The sequence below is a fragment of the Neofelis nebulosa genome, chromosome 9 (assembly GCF_028018385.1).
Source record: "Neofelis nebulosa isolate mNeoNeb1 chromosome 9, mNeoNeb1.pri, whole genome shotgun sequence".
Lineage (NCBI taxonomy): Eukaryota > Metazoa > Chordata > Mammalia > Carnivora > Felidae > Neofelis > Neofelis nebulosa.
In genome coordinates, this window is record NC_080790.1 from 141,250,412 (window position 1) to 141,272,568 (window position 22,157).

The 22,157-nt window shown below is 56.0% G+C and overlaps 1 protein-coding gene across 5 annotated transcripts in view; it reads right to left on the reverse strand.

The window, feature by feature from the left end:
• The window catches only part of ZBTB46 (zinc finger and BTB domain containing 46), a 69,508-nt gene that overhangs the window by 31,696 nt on the left and 15,655 nt on the right, over window positions 1-22,157 (reverse strand). For 4 of the 5 annotated variants that reach the window (XM_058686255.1, XM_058686256.1, XM_058686252.1 and 1 more), the window contains one exon: window positions 4,146-5,114. In XM_058686255.1, the coding sequence (XP_058542238.1) occupies window positions 4,146-5,082 (937 nt within the window). In that variant the 5' untranslated portion in view covers window positions 5,083-5,114. Of the gene's footprint in view, window positions 1-4,145; window positions 5,115-13,122; window positions 13,266-22,157 lie in introns of all 5 variants that reach the window. The other variant, XM_058686254.1, reaches the window with a different exon arrangement.

Sequence of the window (22,157 nt, forward strand, 5' to 3'; positions counted from 1 at the left end):
GGGCCGCACTTCGGGGATCCTGAGTGCGAGCCTTTGCTGGGCTCCCTGTGTCGCCTGAGCCTGGAGTGCTGCCTGACTCCTGGGGCTTCCAGAAGCACCTTCTCCTCTGGCTCCAGCCTGCCACGGCCTCACGACGTGGTCTGCCTTGACCTGCAGCAGCCCAGGACACGCTACGGCTCGTCCGCCTGGTGGCTCCAGGTGGGACGTCCTCCCAGCTCCCTCAGGCACCAGGCTGAGCCTGATGCCCGTGAGAGCCCTTCAAGGACTCATCCTTCACGAATGCGATATTCTAGAAAATCCAGACGCAAAGGGAGCACCTGCATTTGAGCTACACCAGCAGCTCAGCAGAGCCGAGTTCATAAGGGTCTTGAATCAGGACAGTGATTCAAAATCATGGCCTTGGGCGTGGATGAGCCAAAGGTCACAGGACACGACCCCCAGGCTCCTCCACCCGCGGGGCCCCTTCCCAGAAGACCGCACCGCGCAGGCAGCTGGCTCCTGCCACCGTTCGGCCCGCTCTGAGTCGCCAGCATTTCCCGCCACCTCCTGGCACAGCCGCCAGGGTTCGCGCTCTCACCCAACACCGCAACCACGAGGGCGCCACCTGCCACCAGCCAGACAGCAAAGGGCCAGCGGGCACCGGCTCCACACGGTCCTGCTCCTGTCGGAAGGGGAAACTTCGGGCGGCAGCTACAATGGGCTCCACCTCTTGAGGAAGGGGTGAAGGGCAGGGGTGACAGGGTCTCGGGAACGGGCCCACCCGTCCGGGAGCCAAAGTCCCAGCCCCAGAGACGTGCTGCCGCTTTTCATTCAGGCTCTTCTACCCAAAAGTCACAAACACCACACTGAGCCGGATGCTGGACTGTCGGCAGCGGAAAGGGCACCTGTCGCGGAAGTGGACAGACTGACCGGAGGATCAGGGAGCCCGGCGCTCGGTTCACCCTTCACTCCTGCAGGCGGGTCACGACACCACGACATGCAGGGAAACTCAGACAAACTCGAAAGGTTCACCGCTTCTCGAACAAGCCCCACCCCGCACCCTCACGTACTTGAGGACGGGCAGCGGGGGATGTCTCCCCTCCCATCTGGTGCCCCCACTTCAGCCCCCATGACGACCTCGGCCTGACAAGTGGTGCACCTGTCCCCTCCCTGCCCAGGAAACGCTGCAAGGGCGTGAGGGGTCAGCTGGGAGCCTACAGAGACCACCTTCACCCACCCAAACGTGTTCTTCAAGATCCTACTATGTCAAGATCCAACTTTACAGAAGTTCAGGCAGAAACATTTACTTTACAAAGCAGACCCATTTTATCCTGGCTCCAGAACTCTCTTTTTTGGCAGAACTTTTTAGGCCGTGTGTGGGACATTAGGACGAGCGCCTGGGCCCTTCCCGTTCCCGCTTGTGAACCAGCAGCTACAGATCGCCTTCTGGGGGTCTGCGGCCACCGTGGGGTCGCACGCGAGGGGGGAGGCCAGGGCCCGAGGAAGACGTGGCCGAGTACGTGCAACCTACCTGCGCGTGTGGACACCACTTCCCCCGAGCTGCCACACAAGTGACCGTACGAGAGAATTCCAACGACACCTCGGAGGCCACTAGGTTCACATGCTCTTGGCCCTTTTGGAAAAAATCACTCTCCAACTCAAAGAGGCCTCGGAATCGCCAAAGCCAAGCCGGGGACACAGGCGGGCCTGGCGGCAAAGCCGAGCATCCAAGCACCTGCACTGAGCCTCCGAGGGATGTGCGAAAACCACCTGACAGTTCTTCTGGAACAGGGCCTGTGCTCCTGCAAGTAGGAGAATTTAAAGGCATTCTTCCCTAAGAGGTAAGGAATCTTTAGTGGAAACAAACCGGCCCCCACTGGGGATCACAACTTAAGCTTCCAAGCCCAGCCCCAGGGCCAGGATGGAGGGATAAACCACCACCACCACCAAGGGCAGAAACCACCCTATGCGAGCCTCCAACCCCACATCCCTGCCTCAGCAGCTCAGAATAATCTAACAGAAGCTGTTCACAGTTGCCTTGGAAACCCAGGGGATTTAAGACATTAACAAAAGTACACGGTCGAAGTCACTTGTTGGAATCTAAAAACACCTTCTGCTTGACTACTGCACTCAAAGCCCCAAACCTACAGGCCTGAGGAGAGCACATTCCTTACTGCGCTGATGGGCCCTCAACCTCAAGCCCCCCCGGCGTCACAGCCTGCTGGGCGGCCCTCGACACCCAGGACTGGACTCGCCAGGACGGGACTGCAGCACCGACCGGCCCAGAAGGCTCGACACAAAGCAGCTGTCCTTAGGTCATATACCACAGACTGCTTCTCAGATTTCGGTCAGAGCCGGTGAGAGGTTATAAACAGTTTAGAGCACACGGAGTGTCCTCTCCCTACAGACAGCCAGCAGGGAGACGGCTTTTCGAGCAGCTCAGACACTTAACCTTCTTCTTCAGTGAACCTCCAGCAGTTCTGGGGTGCTGCCCGTCAGGGACCTTTACAACGTCCAGACACACTTCTGCTGTCACCAGACTAGGGCTGGGTGGCTACTGGCATCTAGTGGACGGAGGTCAGAGCTGCTGCTGCCCTAGGGCGCCCGGGACACCCCCGCGGCAGTGAGCCATCCAGCCCGAGGTCGAAAGGCTGTGTTTCGACCAACCTGAACTGAGCATTCAGGGGTCTGGCCCTGTGCTTTGGGCTGGGAACACACAGTGACAGAGAGTGACAACGAACACAGGTGACCGCGTGTCTCGGGGAGGTTCCGTTCAACGGGTACAGAGTCTCGGTCTGGTAGATAAATGGTAATGATGGTTGCCATAACAGTGTGAACGTATTTAATCCCAATAAATTATAGACTCAGAAATGGTTAAAACAGTAGAGGTTACGGCACATATATCTCACCACGATAATAAAAGCTAACGCATGGAGAGCTGAGCGTGGGAGCCAGAACGTCCAGGGGCCCGCCGGCCCTGCCTGGGAAGCTTCCTTCCTGCCCCCAAGCACAGGATGCTTGGCAACTGTGACACTTTTCAGGGCTATGACCCTAGCTTGCTGCCTTCACGCCTGTCCGTTCTCGTGTTGCAGGTGATTTGTGACCTTCCCAGAGGGGCCTCCCCTGGACGAGAACTTGCTAAGAAGCTTCTATCCTGCTCTGGACCAACTCTGTTCCCACGAAGACCCTTCCTCAGCCTCTGGACCCCAGTGCACCTGGGGCTGGGCTGGGGGTGGAGGGAGCCTGCCCCCCAGTCCACCACTTGGAAGGGCGGCGTAACAGCAGCCGTTACGCGCCCAGGACCAGAAGGGTGTCTGGTGTTTCAGCAAACACTTAACGTATCAGCCACTGTCTGGGAGACAGACACAAAACTACCATCCAGGGTGCGAGGACCAGCTTCCGCAAAGCTGAGCTTAGAGCCACCTTGAACCTGACACACAGGGTCTGACGCGTGCTCAGCGCCCCCTCCCCGAGTAGCACAGCAACGCCCAGCGGCTGCGAGAAAAGACATTTGTTACTTTGAACCACTGGACCCGCACTTACTGGAAACAAGGAAACAACCCTCCTTGCGAGGGGGGCTTTTCAGCCGGAAGCCTTCAAGTCCCCCCAGCTGAAGACAAGCTTTTTACCAGGGATAAAAACAGGTGCGTGTGACGGCCTGTCCAACACTCACAACAGTGACCAAGACCCCGGTGTGGGGACAGAAAATGCAGAGCTGAGGCCACGGGACCGTGAGGGTCTGAGGTGTGGGGTGGGGTCCCTACCCACCTTCACGTCACCTCACCTGATGCACTTTTGCACCGCTTAACATTTTCACGTTTCAACCGTTTAAAATTAAGTTCTCCTAAGCAGTGTTGACGAAAGACTCCCTGGATAAAGGAACACAGACCCTCAAACTGCCCCCGCACCAGTCGTCACCCACTTTTCCAGCTACTGACCCCTGGGCGACAGAGAAGCCAAGCCCTACATCATCAAGTGGCCTCTGTGCACCAGTGACACGGGGGCACCCAGAGTCACACTCCCTGCACTCACATAATTTGCTGCAAAAGGAGGCGGCCCGTGGGAGGCCCCGGTGTGAGGCTGGCCCACACTGGTTCCCCTGCAGCACAAGCAGCGCGTCTGGGCCGCCAGCGTCTGAGCCCCGCCCACGAAAACAAAAGGCTTACTTGAGTCGCGGCTGCCGAATGGCCACCCGGACGTCGGAAGGAAAGGGGCCACCGGGGAGCCGGCCCGGCTATCGCCCTCCGCCTGCTGTGTGATGTGCCGAACCGTCTCTTTGTTTTTCCGGTTCTTCCTGCGACCCGTGGGCTGCCAGCCGTCCCCGCCAGCCTGCTCCGAGAAAGAGTTCTGTATCACCGCGTCCCTGGAGGAAGGGAGCTCACTCCCTCCGTAATGAGACGGGGAGATCTGCTCTTCCTTGACGCGCAGAGACCCGTAGCCCACGTCCCCGGGCCACAGAGGCTGCGAAGAAATGTCGTCGGGGCCGTCAGCCTTGGGCTCCTGGTCCTCCTTCCCGTAGCTGCTGCCCCCTTCGTGGCAGCTGGCGATGGCCGAGTCTCCGGAAGAATTGGCGGGGCTGGTGCGCCGGGCCAGCCACGGGGAGATGCTCCTTCCCGCCATCACGGCCGAGATGAGGGCGTCCGTGCTGCTGCCAGGAGGGGCACTGATCTCGAACTCGGAGAGCTCGTCCGAGGCGTCGGGCTTGATGCTGATGTCCAGCGCGGCCTTGATGAAGTCGTGGCAGGCCTGCACGATGTCCGTCATCTGCAGGAAGCTGGCGGCGGACATCACCTCGATGACGTTCCTGCTGGTGAGGGCCAGGTGGGCAGAGTACATGAAGTCGATGATGGCCTTGAAGCCCTGCGCCGTGACGATGTCCAGGTGCGTGACCGTGGCCTGCTCGGACGTCTTCTGCACCTGGCAGTACAGCGTCTTAAAGTAGCGGCTGCTGCCGAGCAGGACGTTCTTGTGCGCCTTGAAGACCTTGCCCTCCACCACGACGCACACATCGCACAGGACGCCGTGCTGCCGCTGCTCGTTCAGTTCCCGCAGCAGGTGCCGGTAGTGGGACGCAATCTCCATGTCTTCCTTTCGGTTGTTCATCTGGAAGCCTTGCTGTTGCTCCTCTACGGACTCTGTGGGGGCGAGAACGGGACAGTTACCCAGGTGGCCGGCAGAAACACGCCCGCGGAAGTCAGGCAGAGTGCCGCGCCGCTGTGCGCGGGCGGAGGAGACGGCAGTTGTCTGGCCGAGCGGCCACCGGGCGGGACGCACCCGAGCAGGGCTCTGGGTTCCAGGCTGACCACAACGGACACGTAGTCCTGAACGGAACCCCACATGCACTGGCTGCCTCTCGGAACAGACAGCAAACGGTCCACAAAGAAGGCAAACGCCCGTCGGCGGCCGAAGCGAGGTTCCCACCCAAACGTAAAATCCCGGTGACATAACCCAAGGGAGATTCACCCTCACCCTCCAGGACGTATCTTTAAAGACGCAACAAGGCCTCCTACACAAGCGACGCCCACACAGCAGAAAGGCCCGGAAGCAGACATTGCAGCCTCCAAAACTCCAGCTCAAACCAGCTCGAGGCAGGAGGCCTGCAGGGCCCGAGCGCCCAGAGGCACCAGCGGCTCCCGACGGAAAGCCCTCTGGTCGGCGCCCTCCTGGTACGTGTGCCATGTTCTCCTTTCCTCTGCTGCCGGCATCACCTTCCCAGGACGGCCAGAACCCCGTGCCCCAGGCCAGGGGCTGTGAGAGAACCAGATTCTCACGCAGCCTGGAGGCCCTCGAAGGCCCCGGGCGAGGACGTCTCCAGGCGTCTCCCCGCTTCTGCTCATGGCTGGCAGTCCTCGGCCGGAGAAGAATCTCCAGTTTCTGCTCTCACGTTCACCCACCTTCTCCCTGGAAGCCTGTGTCCCAGTGTCCCCTTCTTACAAGGACACCAGTAATATTGGACACCCTACTTCGTCATCTTAACTAATTATATCCAAATTAGGTCATGGTCTGAGACACATCCGCCCTATAACACTCCCTGAGAAAGACAAGGTAGTTAGAGACTGATCTTCCCACTTGAATACTCCATTTTGCAGCTGGTTAGTCAAGCAGGAACTCTCACCAAAGATGTCAACGTGTGTTTAATGGGAGAGAACTAAGCTGGCCAAGCGTAGGGTCACTGGCCTCTTTCCCGTGAGGGTTGCTTCCCCAGGACTCAGCTGGGTCCACCTCCAACGCTTCTTTATTGACTCGGAGCTGTCACAACACACCCACCTTCCTTTGGTCATTACAATACGTATCCAAACACCACCTGAAGTCACCTCTAAAATCCATTACCCCAATACCAAAACCAGATAGAGCCATTACAGAAAAAACAGACCTACAGGCCAATATCCCTGATGGACAGATGCAAAAATCCCCAACAAAATCCTAGCAAACCGCATCCAACAGTGCATTAAAAAAAATCATTCATGGGGCGCCTGGGTGGCGCAGTCGGTTAAGCGTCCGACTTCAGCCAGGTCACGATCTCGCGGTCCGTGAGTTCGAGCCCCGCGTCAGGCTCTGGGCTGATGGCTCGGAGCCTGGAGCCTGTTTCCGATTCTGTGTCTCCCTCTCTCTCTGCCCCTCCCCCGTTCATGCTCTGTCTCTCTCTGTCCCAAAAATAAAAAAAATAAAAAAAAAAAAAAAAAAAAAAAAATCATTCACCACGATCATGTGGGACTCATTCCTGGGCTGCAACGTGGTTCAACGGTCACAAATCAATCAATGTGATGCATCACATCAATAAGAGAAAGGATGAGAACCATACGATCATTTCGACAGATACAGAAGACACATTTGACAAAGTACAACATGTACTCATGATAAAAACTCTCAACGAGTAGGTTTAGAGGGAACAGACGTCAACATGATAAAGGCCGGATATGAAAAATCCACAGCCAACATCATACTCGATGGGGGAAAACTGAGTGCCTCTCCCCTAAGGTCAGGAGCAAGGCAAGGATGCCCACTCTCCCTCCTGTTATTCAACACAGTCCTGGAAGCCCTAGCCTCAGCAATCAGACAAGAAAAAGAAACAAAAGGCATCCAAGTTGGTAAGGAAGAAGTGACATTTTCACTATTTACAGATGACATGATACGGACACGTACACATACAGAAAGCCCTAAAGACCCCACCAAAAAACTACTAAAACAAACAAATTTAATAAGGTCGCAGGATCCAAAGTCAATGTATAGAAAACCGTTGCATTTCTAAGCACCAATAATGAAGCAGAAGAAAGAGACATTTAAAAAGCAATCCTGGGCACCTGGGTGGTTCAGTTGGTAAAGTGTCCAACTCTTGATTTCAGCTCAGGCCATAGTCTCATGGTTCACGGGATCGAGCCCCATGTCGGGCTCTGCGCCGACAGCACGGAGCCTGCTTGGGATTCTCTCTCTCCCTCCCTCTCTCTCTCTGCCTTCCCTCTGCTCACACGCTCTCGCCCTCTCAAAATAAATAAATAAACTTTAAAAAATCCTACTTGTAATTGCACCAAAAATAATATGATACCTAGGAATAAACTTAACCAAGGAGATGAAAGGCCTGTACTCCGAAAACTACAAAACGTTGCTAAACGAAACTGAAGAGGGCACAAAGAAATGGAGAGACGGTCCATGCTCGTGGTTGGAAGAACACTGCTAAGATGTCTGTACGACCCAAAGCAGTCCGCAGATTTCATGCACTCCCTATCAAAATACCACCAGCACTCTTCACAGACCTGGAACAAGCAATCCAAAATTTGTACAGAACCACAAAAGACCCCCAAAAGCCAAAGCAATCTTGAAAAAGAAAAGCAAAGCTGGAGGTATCATAATTCCAGACTTCAAGCTAAATTACAAAGCTGTAGTCATCAAAGCAGTATGTACTGGCACAAAAATAGACACGTAGATCAACAGAACAGAATAGAAAACCCAGAAATTAACCCGCAACTATAGGGTCAGCTCATCTTCAACAAAGGAACAAAGAATATCCAGTGGAATAAAGACAGTCTCTTCAGCAAGTGGTGCTGGAAACACTGGACAGCGACACGCAGAAGAACGAACCTGGACCATTTTCTCACACCAGACACAAAAATAAACTCAAAATGGATGAAAGACCTAAATGGGAGACATGCGAGTATAAAAATCCTGGGAGAGAGCACAGGCGGTAACGTCTCTGACATCGGCCACAGCATCAACACCTAAATACCTCAATATCTAAAAAGAAAATACCCCGATTTAAAAACGGGCAGAAGACATGAATAGCCGCTTCTCCAAAGAAGCATCCAGATGGCCAACCGACACATGAAAAAATGCTCAACATCACTCATCATCAGGGAAATACAAATCAAAACCCTGATGAGATATCACCTCACACCTGTCAGAATGGCTAAAACCAACAACACAGGAAACAGCAGGCGTTGGGGATGGTGTGGAGAAAAAGGAACCCTCGTGCGCTCTTGGTGGAAATGCAGACTGGTGCAGCCAGTGGAAGACAGTATGGAGTTTCTTCGAGAGACTAAAAATAGAAATAGCATATGATCCAGGAGTCGCACTACTGGGTATTTACCCAAAGAATACAAAAACACTAATTTGAAAGGCTACACCCCCCCCCCCCCCCCCCCCGCCGATGTTTATAGCAGCATTACTTACAACAGCTCAGCTATGGAAAGAGCCCAAGTGTCCATCGGGGATGAACGGATAAGGAGGATGTGGTATTTATATGTATGATAGAATATTACTCAGCCACAAAAATAATGAAACTTTGCCATTTGCAACAACACAGATGGAGCTGCAGAGCAGAACGCTAGCAAAATAAGTCAAAGGATGGCACACACCATGTGATTTCACTTGTGTGTGGAATGTAAGAAACAACACTGATGCAGACCAAGAACGAGACTTGACTCTAGAGAAGAAACTGATGGTCACCAGAGAGGACGTGGGTGGGAGGACGGGGGAACAGGCGGTGGGTGTGAAGGAGGGCACCTGACACGACGAACGCAGGGCGACGCATGGGATCGTCGGATCACGGTATCGTAGACCTGAAACTAGGATTACCCTGTGTCCTCACTGCGCTGACTTCAATTTTGCTGATGGTTAAAAACTGCATCCGCCAAGAGAGTGGATCTTAACATTTTCATCACAAAATACGGGTTGTACCTATACGTGCTGAGAGATGTTCCCCAGGAGAGTAGAGAGAAACACACCATTGTACCACAAGCGGAGAACACAAGGCCTCACAGCGGTTAAACACAGTAGGTCTATGTCACGAAGAATAAGAATCAAAAATATTTCATGAAGATGTCACGTTGCAAAGGGCTACGAATGGCAACGTTTATTGAAAGTAACGAGAGGGCTTGCACAAAACACCGCTTGTTCTGGAGGCTCAGCGGCCATTTTCTGTCCGTGAGTCCAGATGCGCGCGCGCCATTCGGCGTCGGCACGCTCGGACCGGAGCGCTGGCTCCGGCAGCACTGGCTGTGTGGCCTGGGGAAGTTGTTCGACCTCTCTGTGCTTCAAATTCTTCATCTGTAGAATGACAACAACAACCGCACTCGCCCTTTGGTTATTATGATCACGTGAGTCACTGTCTACAAACTCTTACAGGAAGGTCCACACCACCGAGCACCATGCTGGCTGCCATTCTATGGTTATTAGAGAAAGTAACTGGCGAAGCACAAAATTTACCAGCTGGGATGCATCTAGGAAGGGAGGGAGAGGAGCGGGAGGGGGATGTAACATGGGGTTCGTTTTACTTTCTAAAAAACAAGAGTAAAGTCTGTATTCTTTTTGATTTTGACTCACAGACTCATGAACATATATTCTAACTCATCTGGCATACTTTTTAAAATTTGTATTTTTTTTTTTTCAACGTTTTTTATTTATTTTTGGGACAGAGAGAGACAGAGCATGAACGGGGGAGGGGCAGAGAAAGAGGGAGACACAGAATCGGAAACAGGCTCCAGGCTCCGAGCCATCAGCCCAGAGCCCGACGCGGGGCTCGAACTCACAGACCGCAAGATCGTGACCTGGCTGAAGTCGGACGCTTAACCGACTGCGCCACCCAGGCGCCCCTAAAATTTGTATTTTTAATTCTGTTTGCTTTCTCAGAAGTGCAAGGATAACCTTTAATACTTACCTAAAAACCATCATTGCTTTCATGGAAATGTTGAAATTGACACTCTAATTTTTAGCCTCCTTTATGTTTTAGTGGCCGTAAGATTAAATTAAAAAAATAAATGTCCCGTTTCACATTCCCTGGCCGGGAAGACGGGCAGGAAGAGCGTCTCCCTCAGATGGCCGGGTCCTGGGGGCTCCCGACACCCGGTCCCTCTCCTTGGCCGGCCGCGCACAGCTCGGGGCAGCGCCGGGGGTGCGAGCCCTGCCCCAGCGGGCGCAGCACCAAAGTCAAAAGTGAACATGCTGCTCGCACCTTCCGTGGGGTCTGTGGTCCCAGCAGCCGACCCTGTCCCCGACGAGGCCTGGCCACCTGTGGTCCCAGCGGCCGACTCTGTCCCCGACGAGGACTGGCCACCAAAAAGAAGAAACACGAAGAATGTCCAGAATGGGCCGCAGGGAGGGCTCCCGTGGTCACCACGGGCGCTCTGTCTGGAGCACCTCAGGGCCACCTGAGGTGGGCCCTAAGCCAGGGTGCTGCCCCCCCGACCCCAGACTGTCTGAGGTGGGACGGGAAGAGGCTTTGGGAACAGACATTCCGCCCAGGTGTGACTTCACCCCTCACGCCCGGCTTTACAGGCGCAGATACTCAGACTTGGAGGGACAGAGGGTCAGAAATGTGCCTCAAGTCAAGGGAAACCATCACGCAAACAAAAGGCATCAGTTTAACGCCTGAAGTCCCCACAAAGTGGTACCCAGTTCCCGGCCGTGATGGGAGCATTGACAGCTCAGGTGACCAGTGCCGGTCAGGAAGCTGCTTCACCCCCTCGTTTCCTAGATGAACAACAAGTCTCTTTACTCGCCAGCAAAACGGGCTTTGTAAGAATTAGGAAAAGCAACGAAAGCAACAGAAAACTCCATTTCACTGAGGCAACGACCACCACACAGGGTCTGTACTGCTAAGATAATTTCAACTTGCACAGAAAACTGTGGAATAAATTTTTACTCCATTAGGGGAGCTTAAATATCAGCTATGTACTTCACAGACAGTACGATGCAGCAGAAAAACCAGACCATTTTCATCAGGGAAAAATGTACACTAAAAAGAAATGGAATCTAAAATACCTGAAAATGCTATGAAACGAAACGAAATGAAATATCACGGGTACATGAAATACTACGAAAATATCAAGGCTACATGGGGCGTACCCAGGCCCGGAGAAGCTTCAGGAAAACAGCTGAATTTTCGTTACAAAATGGATAACCTCTCAGCATCGGTAAGGTGCCCAAGGGGTTCCACCTGCTCGACGACAGCAGGGGGTGGCTGTCCCCTGCTCTGAGCTGCTGCGACCCTAAAAGTGGAAGCATCCTGGGCGACATGGCCAGTCAGGTCTATGGCGTCCAGACGGGACACAGCCTCGAGGTGAGAGCGTGTGCCCACAGGGCTTCTCCTCGAGGACACGGACGGCGGCACCCCTGCCCGCCCAGCCCGAGTACACCACCTGCTGGAGACAGACCTGGCCACAGACACACACCTGTGGACAGGTAACCCGACCGTCCCCTCGGAACCACCTGTGCTCCCGCACGGAGCCCACAGCACCCTCAGGAAGTCAGGGGGCTGCGTGGGACCGTGTGAGGAAGGAGCCCTTTCAAAGAGGAGCCTGCAGCCCGTCAGGGTTCCATCTCATTGTGAGGCAGGGGTCTGAGGGCCGGGGGAGACCGCAGGGCTGGCATCCGAGGCGCCACAAAGGAGCTCCAGGCACCCCTCAAAGTTACACCCTCCCCCTGCCTGTTCTCCAAACTTCCATTCTCGTTTCCCCTGGGCCCCCCACTACCTATTCACAGCCTCCTGATCTGCAGACACTCGCTTCTCACGGAATCACTCACGAAACCTAACGCTTTGGCACCCAAACAACTTGAATCCCCGTTCCAGACCGGGCTTCAGAGGTCATGTCACCTGCAGCGCTGGGGGCTCGATGGGGCCTCGGGAGCCCCTGTCGTGGATAACCAGGGGCACAGCGAGACTTCACCACGTCACTGGCGAGACTCCTACCAAAGGAGGGTCCTTTCTGGGCAGACAACGTGTGCAATGACACTCAGGTGCCACCTGCAATCCCGCAGCCTCTGGGGAAGGTGGAGGGCGTCCCCAAGAGGCAAGAACTGAAGCTCGAGGACGCAAAGGTCCTGGCCAACGGAGGTGCCTGCGTGTGGCACCGAGCCCTGCACTCCCGCGCACCCCGTGCCCTGTGCTGGCTCCGATGACTCTGCTCGGCACGGGGACCTCGGGGCAGGGATGCGGCTCCAATGGCTCCAGCACAAAGTAAACCACGCTCCAAGCCGAGCACCGGAACTGCCTCCCACCCATGGGAGCGTGTCCTGTTGGTCCACGATTCTGGCGTCGAGGATGCTGAGGGCAGGGCAGCTCCCTCACCGGCCCCCAACTTGAAGGTACAGAGCACCCCAGTCCCCGGTCACCCTGGGAGTTACAGAGTACGTTCCAGTGTGTGAAGATAAGGGCGTCTCAACCAGAAAGCCATCCTTACAAGTTACCAGCAGAAGCCAGCCTGTTGAAGACACATGTCTGTCATTCATTCACCTGTCACACGACTACTGGTGCTTCATGGGTAACGTCCAAATGCATCAGCATGTCTCAAAATGCACAAGAACCACGATTTCTGAAGGCCACCGTGAATGCCACCCTTCACTGGGGGCATCGTGCGTTCAAGGTCCAGGGACCAGGGTGGGATCAATTCTTCCCTCAACTGTAGGGAGCTCCACCGGGAAGACCACAGGCTCCCATGAAAACGTGAAACAGCCAGTCTGCGCAGGGGCCCGGGGCCCCCCTGGCCAGCCCGATCCTCCCCCAGGGCCGGTCCCTGAGCCCCACTCACGAAAGACCGTATCGAATGAGGAACTCGCGTGAGACATGAGCGTCCATCACAAACACACGGGCAAACCTGTTTCACGACAGACGAGACCTCACCTTCCTACCTCGCGCCTGTGACTTGTGCGCACCTGCTAAGCTCAATGTAACCTTCTCCTTAGGGGCCCCTGGGTGGGTCCGTCGGTTAAGTGTCCAACGCTTGATGTCAGCTCAGGTCTTGATCTCAGGGTGGTGAGTTCAAGCCCTGTGTCAGGCTGCACACGGGGCGTGCAGCCTGCTTAAAAAAAAAAGGGAATCTAACAGACAAACCTTGTTTTAAAGCAGGAGGAAAATACCGTCAGTGCTAGAACTGGACCACTGTGGTTCTATGGGCCACGTGCTGCCCACGGAAACTCCCCACAGGAGAGAGGGTGCCGCGCAGACATCAGCGCCCACTTGACGGCCCTAAAAACCCCATTTGTAGTTACTTTTGTGATATTTTTTTTCAACGTTTTTTATTTATTTTTGGGACAGAGAGAGACAGAGCATGAACGGGGGAGGGGCAGAGAGAGAGGGAGACACAGAATCGGAAACAGGCTCCAGGCTCCGAGCCATCAGCCCAGAGCCTGACGCGGGGCTCGAACTCACGGACCGCGAGATCGTGACCTGGCTGAAGTCGGACGCTTAACCGACTGCGCCACCCAGGCGCCCCACTTTTGTGATATTTTAAGTGGGCCATATTCTGAACAGACACATCACAAAACTGGCTCACCTGCACCCCGCTCACCCGTGCAAACAGCAACCACCGCAGCGGGGCCACAGCGATGTTGGCGAGGGTGCTGGAAGCTAAGAGGACGCATCCTCCTTGGGAAACGCTCACCAGTGTCGTCACAAGCTGAACGAACACCGGGTGACCCAACCACTCCAATGCAGCGAGAACACGGTCCACACAAGGGCTCGTACACAGACAGCCGTAACAGTCAAAACCCGGAAACAACCCAAGCGCGCATTACAGGCAAACCGGTAAGTAAGTAAGTGTTGTCCCAACACAGGGATGCACCTGGCAGGAAGGTCTCCGCGCACCTCCAGCCCAAACGTCACTTTCCTGGACACACATGGAGCTCACGATGGTCATGCTGAGTGAAAAAAGCCACACAGAGCAGCATGCGTGAACCGCCTTCTAGCGGAGTTCTAGAACGTGCAGACTGATCCACGGGGCGAGGCAGGGCAGTGGCTGCAGCCGGCGAAGGGGCGGAGTCCTGAGGGTTCAGGGACCTTGCGCTGAGGGATGCGTCCTCCGCGATGGTGTCCCTGGCACCCAGGTACGTGCAGACCCACAGAGAGACACTTTAAACGAGGGCAGTTTGCTGTGTGCAAGTTATGCCTCCGCAAAGTCCATTAGAAATCTGCTTTCGTGAACCACAAACCTGAGCTTTCTCACCACGTGTGGTGGGGTGGGTTTTGTCCCCCCAGATTTGTTCGTTGCAACCCTAACCCCATGAGCTCAGAACGTGGCCTTACTCGGGGACAGGTGGTTGCAGAGTAGCTGGTTCACACGAGGTCACCAGGTGGCCCCAGTCCAATGGGACCGATGGTGTCTGTGCAGGATGGAGACACAGGGACAGATGGGCCCCCGAGGAGGCCGTGGGGGAGACTGCGGGGCTCAGCCAGAGGGAGACTCGCGCAGACACCATGCCCCCCCGCCGAGGAACACCACTGGTCAGCCGGCAGGGAAATGCTCCTCTGCGGAAGTCTGTGCGGCCCTGAAATTCAGCTCTGTCCTCCCCACGCAGATGTTATTTCCCACCCTGTGAAGTGCTCAGATGGTTTGCTATGTTCTGAACAACTCGAGGTGAAGACACCCACGATGAGAAATCATTTTACAGATCAGACTCTTACACGTCGAATGGTCATTGGTGGCCGGCGACACGGGAAGTGGTATTACCCGAATTTTCTCCGGTGAGAACCCACAGGCAGCGGGAGTTGCTGGAGAACTTCACAGTTTCCACGCTGCAGCCGACAGCGTCTAAACATGCAACATGCAAAGCCGCCCACCCCCCCGCCCCGGCTGCGGGTCTGTGGGCACAGCCCCCACTTCCGGCCCCTCCTCTGCCGCTTTCTGTTCCCTCTTGTCCCTGCGGCCTCCGTACCTGCCTTGGTGTCACTTCCCTCTCGGGCACACCCCCACCCTGGTCCCCCGCCCCTGTGCTCAGGTGCCCCCTTTCCACTGAAGACCGTGGGAGCAGAACTCAGGCTCTCACTGCACCACCGATGTGATGGAGCCAACCCAGGTCTGAGGACACCACTCCCTACACAGAGACTCTCCCCCCCCGCCCCAGCACCACCACCAACCAGAGTCACAGCAAGCATGATTCTAGATCAGCGCGAAGGTGCTGTGCGGGTACGGGGAGGGGCTGGGCAGGGGCAGCTCCCCAGAGTGGGCACAAACCAGTCACGGGCAGCGGGGAAGGGAGCAGCGCACATTCAGAGGGTCGCAGTGGCCTCTGAAGAAGCCCCCCGTGAGAGTCCAGGGCCTTCGGCGGCCTCTCCCTCTCTGACCTGGCCTGAGCCTCGAGGAGCTGACAGCACCCACCTCTCTGGGTGGGCAGGTCTGTGCAGCTACAGGAGCTAAGGTGATATGGAGGGAGAGGGCACCCCAGCAGGGCCCCGACCCGACCACTGAGCCACCTGCCTGGCCACTCCAGCCCAGCACCCGGGGAGCCGCAGGCCCACCCAACATCATGTGGGCAGAAGAACCCAGTCGGCCACGGAACCTCGAGAGACACCGAGCCTCTGTGTTTCTGGATGGTTCAAAGTGCATGCGAGACCCGCAGCAGAGGTGGTGAGGGCACCACCCTTTGGAGTCCGAGGGGGAGCCCAGGCAGTGCCGGCGACAGGCCGGGAGCCAGCTGACAGCCAAGTGCCCAGCTGCAGAGGATTCGGCCTCAGGGCTGGGGCAGCAGTCACCAAGACAGGGACCCAGGGACCAGCACTCCAAGGGGAGGGGAGATTCAGCAGGAGCCCCGGACGTCCTAACTCAGGTTCTGGTGCACAGGAGCGGGGCCTGGGGCTGGGGGAGGACGGAAAAGGCCTGAGCAGGGTCAGGGGTCTCGAGAGAGACCTCAGAAAAAGGCCGGTGCCAAAGCAGGCAGGGCCCGTGCCTGCCGAGTCCACCTGAGGGCTGAGCAAGTGCAGCAGCTCCGACCGACTTCCGCAGCTGGGAAGCTGGCCTGGGGGAACTTGTTTTGTGGGCTGGGGGAGAGAAAGGGGAAGAGGTCAGCTCTTTGCGCTCCTCCTCCCAGACACCTCCTGCTAGACCGGGGTCCTATTCTGGATGCCTCTTCTTTAAACCACACTTGGTCTTAAGGGCAGCTAAGCGCCTTCGGGTAACGCATGAGGCGCCGGGCAGTACTGACGTGCTGTTTTAACGGGCCTTGTCTACAAAGGCAAATTCTGCATGGAGCAGAGGAGGGGTGGCTAACCCCTCCAGCTGCCAGACGCTGCCTCCCCCTCCAGGAAGCTCCCAGGAGCTCCTCCCCAGTCAGGGCACCAGCCTCTGAGCACAGGAACACATCTCTGAGCACACTCTTGGGTCAACATGACTATGGTGCCTTTTTCACATTAAACCTGTAGTACTGAAATCTTACGTGTTAAACTCAAGAAGTGTTTTTCAAACGTCCCCCGTGAAGCGCTCGTAGAAGTAGGAGACAGCAAATCCCTGATCGGGGGAGTGGACGGCAAGGCCGCAGCCGACCAGCCACACACTCCATGACATCCCAGCTCCAAGCCATCAGTGCCCAGGTGACATGGCTCCAGACGTGACGGCACTCGTGTGACGGGGGTGGACGCAGCCACTCGCTGTTGTGGGTGAGTCGCGTCCCAGAAACAGCCATGTTGAAGCCCCAACCCCAGTACCTGTGAATGTGACCTTATTTGGAACTAGGGTCTTTGCAGATTTTACCAAGATGAGGTCATAACCCAATGGTATTGGTGTCATTATAAAAAAAGGGAAATCTAGACACAAACACAGAGAGAGACCATCTGAAGGCAGAGACAGAGCCATGGGGTCACAGCCCATGCAGGGCCTGGAGCCCTGAGAACCACAGGGCAGGGAGGACCCTCCCATAGAGCCTCAGAGGGAGGGAGCACAGCCCTGGGACACCTGACTGCAAATCCGGCCCCACTTTCCTGTTGTTTCAAGCCCCCAGTTTGTGGTACTTTGTTATGAAAGTCCTAGGAATAGCCACACATCAACTTCATTTGTTTTAAGAGGGAGAGAGAGAAACAGCACGAGCAGGGGAGGGGCAGAGAGAGGGAGAGAGAGAGAGAATCCCACACTGTCAGCACAGAGCCCGAGAGGGGATCCACCCCACAAACCCGAGATCATGACCTGAGCCGAAATCAAGGGTCGGCCACTCGACCGACTGAGCCACCCAGACGCCCCTGGACTTTTTTTCTTAAAAAGAAAGCTGAACAGCTTCACGAGGCAGAAAAACTATTTCTGTGAACTTTAAGCCTGAGACGCGCTGTGACTTGGAATGCTAACCGAGCACTTGCACTCCCTGCATCAAGACAGGAACAGACTCCAAATACGAAATGAAATCAAGGCAACACCTTGCTCTTCCGCACCGGGATGAAACCCTTTGTGCCGCTGTATTCAACTTTTCATTTTGAAACACTCTGCAACTTACGGGAAAGTTGTAAGAATAATTCAGACAACGCCCACCTACCCCTGAACCAGATACACCAGTTTTAAACTTTTTGCAACGTTTGTTCACATTAAGTACTAGCCCACGTGTTCACACAGCCACGTTCCTCTTAACCGCCGTAGACAAGCCACCTCTGGTCCACGGAAGGCGCTGCCGGCAGGGTACCCGGCGGCTCCGGCACTGAAGCGCCCAATTCTTAATTTCAGCTCACATCGCGATCTCACAGTTTGTGGGTTCGAGCCCCGAGTCAGGCTCTGAGCTGAAAGCCTGGAGCCTGCTGGGGATTTTCTCTCCCTCGCTCCCTGCCCCTCCCCCACCATGCACTTTCTCTCTCTCAAAATAAATAAACAGGCTTTAAAAAAAGGCGCTGCATGGGGCGCCTGGGTGGCGCAGTCGGTTGAGCGTCCGACTTCAGCCAGGTCACGATCTCGCGGTCCGTGAGTTCGAGCCCCACGTCAGGCTCTGGGCTGATGGCTCGGAGCCTGGAGCCTGTTTCCGATTCTGTGTCTCCCTCTCTCTCTGCCCCTCCCCCGTTCATGCTCTGTTTCTCTCTGTCCCAAAAATAAATAAAAAACGTTGAAAAAAAAAAATTAAAAAAAAAAAAAAAAAGGCGCTGCATGCGAAGCTGGGCCAGCTGGGCCAGGACCACCCTGAGCAGGGCACAAGCATTGATCATCGCCTCGTCTCCGTCACCTTTTGAGACTAGTGGCAGACAGCACAGGCCTTTCCCAGGTAAACACTCGTTACATGCTGAATACACGACGGACTGAAGGACGCACAGGCAGCTGCTGACTGAAGGGTCATCGCCAGAGCAGGAAGCAGACCGGGTGGGCAGCTGCAGCCAGGACCGCTCGGCCCCCAGCGATGGCTCAGCTTCCTTAACTCACAGGGACATCAACAACACAGCCAGTCCCGGAGCCGTCAACAAAGAGATCACCCTGGTCCCTGGCAACCCCATCAGTGGCCAGCCGAGCCTGCCTGGGGGCAAAGGCCAGGCTGCAGGGGCCCAAGGCAGGGGCATGTGATGAAGGCAGGAGGTGAAGGCAGGGCCGCCCTGGCCAGCAGTGGGCACCAGCATGGGGGCCACCTGGACCCACCAGGAGTCTGAGGCCGTGGGGCAGAAGCCCTGTGGGAGGGGCAGGGTCTGGGCTGGGACTGGGGGGAGGAGGGGAGGTTTCAGGCACCCTGTGCCCCCTCTCTACACGTAAGGGAGATGGCCTCTCCCAGGGAAAGCCCCTCTGTCAAGTGCTGGGCTGGGACCAGCCCCAAGGCACGGTAAGAAATGAAACTCCCGATTCACAAGGAAAGACCTGGGTCTCAAGGGGAACTTACCAGGGGCCACTCAGGGCTCTGGGGCACGTGGCAGAGACACGAGGGGTCTCCAGGTCTGCCCTGCTGGCAGTGACCACAGCTGCAGGAAGCAGGCACTGAAGGTGCTGTCTCTCTGGGCAGCCAGTGGGCGGGCGGGGTCCTGCCCTTACAGCATGGGGTCAGGGGTGCCAGGTACCCTTGTATGACAAAGCCCTCGGGAATGAGGCCACACAGGCCAGCCATCATCTACCTTCGTCACCAAGCCCGCCCCGCATACCTATCCCCAGGCCCACTACAGAGGGTCCCGAGGCGGGTGACAACTGGAGGACGGCCTTGGCTGGGGTGCTAGGTGAGCCCCACAGCCAGCCTCAAAGTGAACCCCGTGACTTAATGCTAAAACTGTAAAGGTGTCTGGGCAAAGCCTAGAAGAAACCCGGTGAAACATACTAGACTCTGAGAAAAGATTTCAAAGAAAAAATCTGCACGAATGAAGCTGAAAAGATTAACACGAATTCACAAAAACCCAATGATGGTGGTCACGTGCAACCAGAGAACCGCAGGCCACGGGTCCTTCCGGAACACAGCCTGCAGCACACGGTGAGACAAAACACACGTCTTCGGCCAGTAACTCTACTTTTGGGAAATTCGACCCCAAGGAAATGACCCCAAATGCTGACTTGCTCAAAGATGTTGCTAATGCTACTTATAATACCACGATGTAAGAAACTACTGAAATGCCCAAGCAGCCAAGGAAACCATGACGTTAAATCTGAACAAGGCCCAACTCAGAGGAACAATGAAAGGTTGTTCATGTTGGTGCTCAGGAGTTTACAACAAATAAACTGACGGAAAGAAGTGACAGCTGGGACCACGGACCTAAGACGTCTGCTCAGATCCCCGCCCCCCTCCCCCCACCATGGCAAGTTGCTCATTTATGAAACTCAAAGACCAAACACTTGCATGGGGCAGGATGAAACCGTTCGAAATTAACGTCGCAGAGGAGGAACGCAGCATAAATATGAGAGAAACCCATGTTTCCCTTTCTTCCCTCCCACCTGGGCTGGGAGAGCCCCCGTGGAGCCCGGGCGGGACTTTCACAGATCCTGCCACCAGGACCGAGGACGGTCTGCCTCCTTGGCCCCCAGAACCGGGCCGATGTGAGCCACGGGCTCCTCTAGGACCTTCCAAGCACCACGGGGCAGGGTCCCCCCTGGAGGAGAACACACACTTCTCCCTCCTGCCGCCCCCCCCCCCCCGACTGCCTGGCGTGGAGTGGCTGCCAAAGCCCTGGGACCCCAAGCCTGACTTCGAAGGAACAAAAGGAAACCCTCCTTGGGCCGTGGGCCCTCTGGCCGCACAGCTGTCACCTTCCCTGCTAGTATTTCTCTCTGTGCTCACACAGAGGGGATGGCGTGTGCCACCACCTCGCCGGCTCCCTTACACGCGGTGACATCTTTCACTGACTGACAGTCCGGGACAGAGGGCAGCGGCTAAGTGACATCTGTCACCACGATCTTTTTTTTTTTTTTTTTTTTTTGGGACAGAGAGAGACAGAGCATGAACGGGGGAGGGGCAGAGAGAGAGGGAGACACAGAATCGGAAACAGGCTCCAGGCTCTGAGCCATCAGCCCAGAGCCTGACGCGGGGCTCGAACTCACGGACCGCGAGATCGTGACCTGGCTGAAGTCGGACGCTCAACCGACTGCGCCACCCAGGCGCCCCTGTCACCACGATCTTGAGCAGGATGACACGAGTGGCAGGACACACACGCTGGCCTGCAAGCACGAGGGGTGAGCCGTCCGCCGTCCCCAGGCCCCGTCAGACCCCAAGCCTGCTGGTGTCAGAGGAGAGAGGCCACAGGACCCAAGCTGTGGCCTTCGGGTCTTCACAGCACTTGGGAAGCAGCACGTGAACAGCGACGGATGAACCCACCCCCTGCGCTCCCCCCCGCTCCGCCAAAATCCCCACGTTTTCTTCACGAGACCGGAGTTCGAGAACCAAGCCCACGTGGCTCAGCCACACACTGACTTCGTCCACGCCCGTGGCTCTGGCGGGCCAGCGCTTCCTCTTCCGACCCAGTGTCGGCTGTGGGCAAAACCATTTATCTGGGAAGAAAACTAAGGCAAAAACAGAGCACGGCTCCAAACAAGCTGAGAAGCACGCGTTAAAACATTCAAAAGGAAAGGCCTGCAAACGGCAAACTGAGGCCTGGAGTCAACCTTGGAGTCAAGCTGACGCGGAGAACTTTCTCACTAACAGGAAAATTCCAAACTCGGAGCCCCAAAAGCACACGTGTTTTTAAAAGCAGACACCAGGGGTGCCTGGGTGGCTCAGTGGGTTAAGCGTCTGACTTCAGCTCAGGTCATGATCTCATGGTTTGTGGGTTCGAGCCCCGCCTTGGGCTCTGTGCTGACAGCTCAGAGCCTGGAGCCTGCTTCGGATTCTGTGTCTCCCTCTCTCTCTGCCCCTCCCCTGCTCGCACTCTGTCTCTGTCTCTCTCTCTCTCAAAAATAAATAAATATTTAAAATTTTTTAATTAAAAAAAAAAAAAGCAGTCACCAAAACGTAAAAACTACTGGGCTTTAAGATATGATGAGTTGAGCCCTCTGATGTGGACATCATTCCTGCAGACGCTCCGCCCGACGCACACGGCCCCTTGCGCCTGGTCCCAGACCCTCCCGGGGGCCAGTGGGGGGCTCCTTAAGGTCACAGATGCAAGCAGCTACAGCAACAGCTCCGATCTTCAACCAACAAACGGTGTAAGATAAACGTGAATGAGGTCCCCGAGGCGCCACCGCAAGTGCCATCGAAGCCACCAACAGCGAAGACACAACAGCCCGAGGGGAACCCGGATCCAGGCCGGCACGGCCGCCCCACAGCACAGCCTTTACAGGGAAACGGGGTCCGCAGAGCACCCTAACCCCACCCAGCCCGCGGCCCAGAGCAAGACGCTGAGGGACACCAGCGAAATGGGAACCAGTGCGGCTGCATGACAAGGACGTTTACGCCAGTTCTGTACGTGTTCGAAAACGTCCCGGGTCAGTAAGAATCACGCGGTGGGGCCCACACAGCTTGTAGTTTAGGGAGAATAAGTGATCCCGCGATGCAGACACAGACAGACTCTAAGGTGCTATGGGACCCGCAGGCCGCGGCTCTGGGGCTGCACA